Source organism: Hyalella azteca, unplaced genomic scaffold (assembly GCF_000764305.2).
Source record: "Hyalella azteca isolate HAZT.00-mixed unplaced genomic scaffold, Hazt_2.0.2 contig15338, whole genome shotgun sequence".
NCBI classification, from domain to species: Eukaryota; Metazoa; Arthropoda; class Malacostraca; order Amphipoda; family Hyalellidae; genus Hyalella; species Hyalella azteca.
In genome coordinates, this window is record NW_025945194.1 from 8140 (window position 1) to 12222 (window position 4083).

Genomic DNA, 4083 nt, shown 5'->3' on the forward strand with positions numbered 1-4083 from the left:
ACCCCCATCTTCTCATCCATGACCCTCTGGGCCTCTATCCTCATCTCGAGGATCTTCTCGGCCTCAGTGGCCTCAGGGGCGCCGCCCCCGCCCTCCGCTGAGGCCCCAGACTCCCCCACTGAGGCGCAGGCGTCAGCGCCCCCCTCAGAGGGCACTCCCCCGCCCCCCACGCCGCCCCCCGTCGTCGACGTGGCATCGTGGGGGCGCGTAGAGACCGTCTGCAATATATTTAATATATATTATATCAATTCATATAAGAATATATCAAATATATTTATTTAATGTACATAATATAGAGCATATTATTCAATATATATTTATATATTACAATATATTAATATATAATATTAATTCATATATATTTATATTTATTTATTTAATATAGGGTAATATACATAATATAGAGTAGTATATTATGAAATATATATTAATATCTTAAAAAGGTAATATATTAATAATATTAATTCATATAATATATCAAATATATTATATTTACATAAATTTATATATTATATTTAATAAATAGTATTAAATACATATATTTATTATAGAATGTAATTACCCAATAACCACACACACACGCACCACACGTATCACACGGTACCTCAAGTACCACACCCACATACCCGTGTGGTCCAGTCCTGGGCAGGCTGCCGTATGCCCATGGCGGCCATGAGCTCGGCCAGCTGCTTGGAGTACTGCTGCCAGCTTTGGACCCCACTCATTACCCTATCAAGCCCCCACTCACCATACCTCACATACCTCACGTACCACACGTACCTCAAGTACCTCACCCACATACCCGTGTGGTCCAGTCCTGGGCAGGCTGTCGTATGCCCATGGCAGCCATGAGCTCGGCCTGTCTCTTATACACATCTAGATGTGTATAAGAGACAGCATCTGTCCATCCCCCACCTCCCCTNTGGTGTACTGCTGCCAGCTATGGACCCCACCCCTCACCCTGACACTGCAGGCCCTGCTTGATGAGGCCGTACAGCAGGCACCCGCCCAGCTGCTTGGTGTACTGCTGCCAGCTATGGACCCCACCCCTCACCCTGACACTGCAGGCCCTGCTTGATGAGGCCGTACAGCAGGCACCCGCCCAGCTGCTTGGTGTACTGCTGCCAGCTATGGACCCCACCCCTCACCCTGACACTGCAGGCCCTGCTTGATGAGGCCGTACAGCAGGCACCCGCCCAGCTGCTTGGTGTACTGCTGCCAGCTATGGACCCCACCCCTCACCCTGACACTGCAGGCCCTGCTTGATGAGGCCGTACAGCAGGCACCCGCCCAGCTGCTTGGTGTACTGCTGCCAGCTATGGACCCCACCCCTCACCCTGACACTGCAGGCCCTGCTTGATGAGGCCGTACAGCAGGCACCCGCCCAGCTGCTTGGTGTACTGCTGCCAGCTATAGACCCCACCCCTCACCCTGACACTGCAGGCCCTGCTTGATGAGGCCGTACAGCAGGCTGCCGCAGTGGTCGCAGAAGGTGAAGCGCTTGTAGTTGTGCACCGCGAACCTGTGCGGCACGTTGATCTGGAACCGCTGTTGACCCTGTGGGGAGATAGGGGGTTAGTGGGGGGTTAATGGGGGAGGAGGTGGGTTAATGAGGACGCTTAAGTGGGGGAGGAGGGGGGTTGTGGGGAGGGTTTACAAGGGGTTAGGGGTTACATGAGGGAGGAGGGTGAGTGGAGGTTTCTGGTGGAGGTGTCGATATATAAGAAAATAATACAGCCTGTATAATCTAATCTCTGTATAAAATCTTGTATTACATTGAAATGTTGTATACATATCACTGTTTTTTGTGGTCCTTGACAGGGTTGGTCCACAAGCCCAAGTGGTCCCTGCCTCACCTTGGTGGTGCCGGGTCTGGGGTCCACTTTGTGGTCCCTGTTCTCCTTGAAGTTGCCGGGACAGCGCGTGACCACAAGATCATGGCAGCGTTTGTGGACCACACACGTGCACACCTGAGAACAATGAGAACAATAAGGACTGTGAGAACAATGTGAGAACAGTGTGAGAAGAGCGTGAAAACAAGGAAAACAGCGTGATAACAGTGTGAAGACAGTATGATCATACTCTTCAGAGCCATTGTGATCTCTCTGCTTGAGTACTGCTGCCAGCTTTGGAACCCGCTCATGGTGGTACAGTGTGTCAATTTAAAGCGGTCCAGCAAACCTTCACTACCAGGATCAGATGGATGGTAGAATTGAACTACTGGGAGAGGTTACAGCGCCTGGGTCTGTACTCACAGCAGAGGAGACGGAAGAGGTATGTCATTCTGTACACATGGAAAATGATAACCGGAATGGCACCAAACTTTGAGAGCAAGACCTTCAAGACTGAAAAATACCATCACAAGAGAAGGATCCCCCCACTACGTAACAGATCTGTAGTCAGATTTCAATCCCTGTGAGAAAGACCACTTTCCGTGGCAGGGCCGAGGCTGTTTAACGTCCTACCAAATGATCTAAGAGAGGGGGAGTTCACCCTGGAGACCTTCAAGAGACTGGACGTGTTCCTGGGTACAGTTCCTGATCGTTCGCCTCTGCACCACTGCATCAGCTTGCCCAACTGAGGACTTTAGCGTGGCCTGGGACTGATACGTCCAAAACATATTTTAAGGATACTAAGAACAATGAGAACAACGTAAGAATAACGAGAACAGCGATGACCCAACTGAGGGCATCAGCTGGCCCAACTGAGGGCATCAGCTGGTCCAACTGAGGGCATCAGCTGGTCCAACTGAGGGCATCAGCTGGCCCAACTGAGGGCATCAGCTGGCCCAACTGAGGGCATCAGCTGGCCCGGGACTGCCACGGCCAAAACACATACTAAGGATACTAAGAACAAAGAAAACAATGTGAGAAAGAAATACTGAACTATGCACCAACCACCACCGCCACCGCCACCCGCCACCGCCACCCGCCACCACCGCCACCCACCGCCTTCCCGTCAGGCAACACACCATGTGGTAGATGTGGTACCACAAACTAAAATGTGGTCTGACTTAAGACCATCACGTGTGGTCTTGCGGTAGCGGCGAGGGCTTTTGACCCCTTTTGGAGGGGTTATAACCCCTTACGAAGCTAGGGGTTGGACCCTTACGAAGCTAGGGGTTGGACCCCTACGAAGCCAGGGGTTGTGCCCCTTCGAAGCTAGGGGTTGGGACCCCTACGAAGCCAGGGGTTGGGACCCCTACGAAGCTAGGGGTTGGACCCCATACTAGGGGTTGGGACCCCTACGAAGCCAGGGGTTGTGCCCCTTCGAAGCTAGGGGTTGGGACCCCTACGAAGCCAGGGGTTGGGACCCCTACGAAGCTAGGGGTTGGACCCCATACTAGGGGTTGGGACCCCTACGAAGCCAGGGGTTGTGACCCCTACGAAGCTAGGGGTTGTGACCCCTACGAAGCCAGGGGTTGGACCCCATACTCGGGGTTGGTGTAGGAGAACCCCACGAACTCCTGCTGGTTGATGGCCCGGACCACCTCGGGGTTGATGGGGGTCAGGGTGGGGTCCTCCTTCGTGAACTCCGCGTCGAAGTTAGAGGCGTCGCGGACCCCCTTCTGTGGGGGGAAGGGGGTTAATGTGGGGGTTGATATTAAGGGGATTAAAGAGGGAGAGGGGTTATTATGAGGGGGGTTAGAGAGGGAGAGGGGTTATTATGAGGGTTAGAGAGGGGTTGATATAGGGGGTTAGAGAGGGGTTAATGTGGGGGTTAGAGAGGGGTTTAATGGAGAGGTTAATATAGGGGGGGATTAAAGAGGGAGAGGGGTTATTATGAGGGGGGTTAGAGAGGGAGAGGGGTTATTATGAGGGGGGGATAGAGAAGGGTTAATATAGGGGGGTTAGAGGGGAACATTGCATAGAGAGTAGAGGGGGGTACTGAAAAGGGCACTAAATAATAATGTTAAAAAATTACTTTTCAAAGACAACACTTCTAAAGAATACAGTGTTTTTGATGTTACAAATGTACAATAAATTTCTAATTTTATTTCCATATATTAAAAAACCTTATTTTTAAATTTTTTTATTAAAAAATTTAAATTTTCAAAATTATTTATTCTGCATTGTCTCCAAC

At 50.8% G+C, this 4083-nt stretch overlaps 1 protein-coding gene across 1 annotated transcript in view; it reads right to left on the reverse strand.

Moving 5' to 3' along the window:
* The window catches only part of LOC108670832 (protein kinase C), a gene marked incomplete at its 3' end in the record, with an annotated part of 12884 nt that overhangs the window by 5503 nt on the left and 3298 nt on the right, over positions 1-4083 (reverse strand). The window contains 4 exon segments of the mRNA XM_047884372.1: positions 112-218; positions 627-762; positions 1424-1557; positions 1857-1970. Coding sequence (XP_047740328.1) covers positions 112-218; positions 627-762; positions 1424-1557; positions 1857-1970 — 491 coding nt within the window.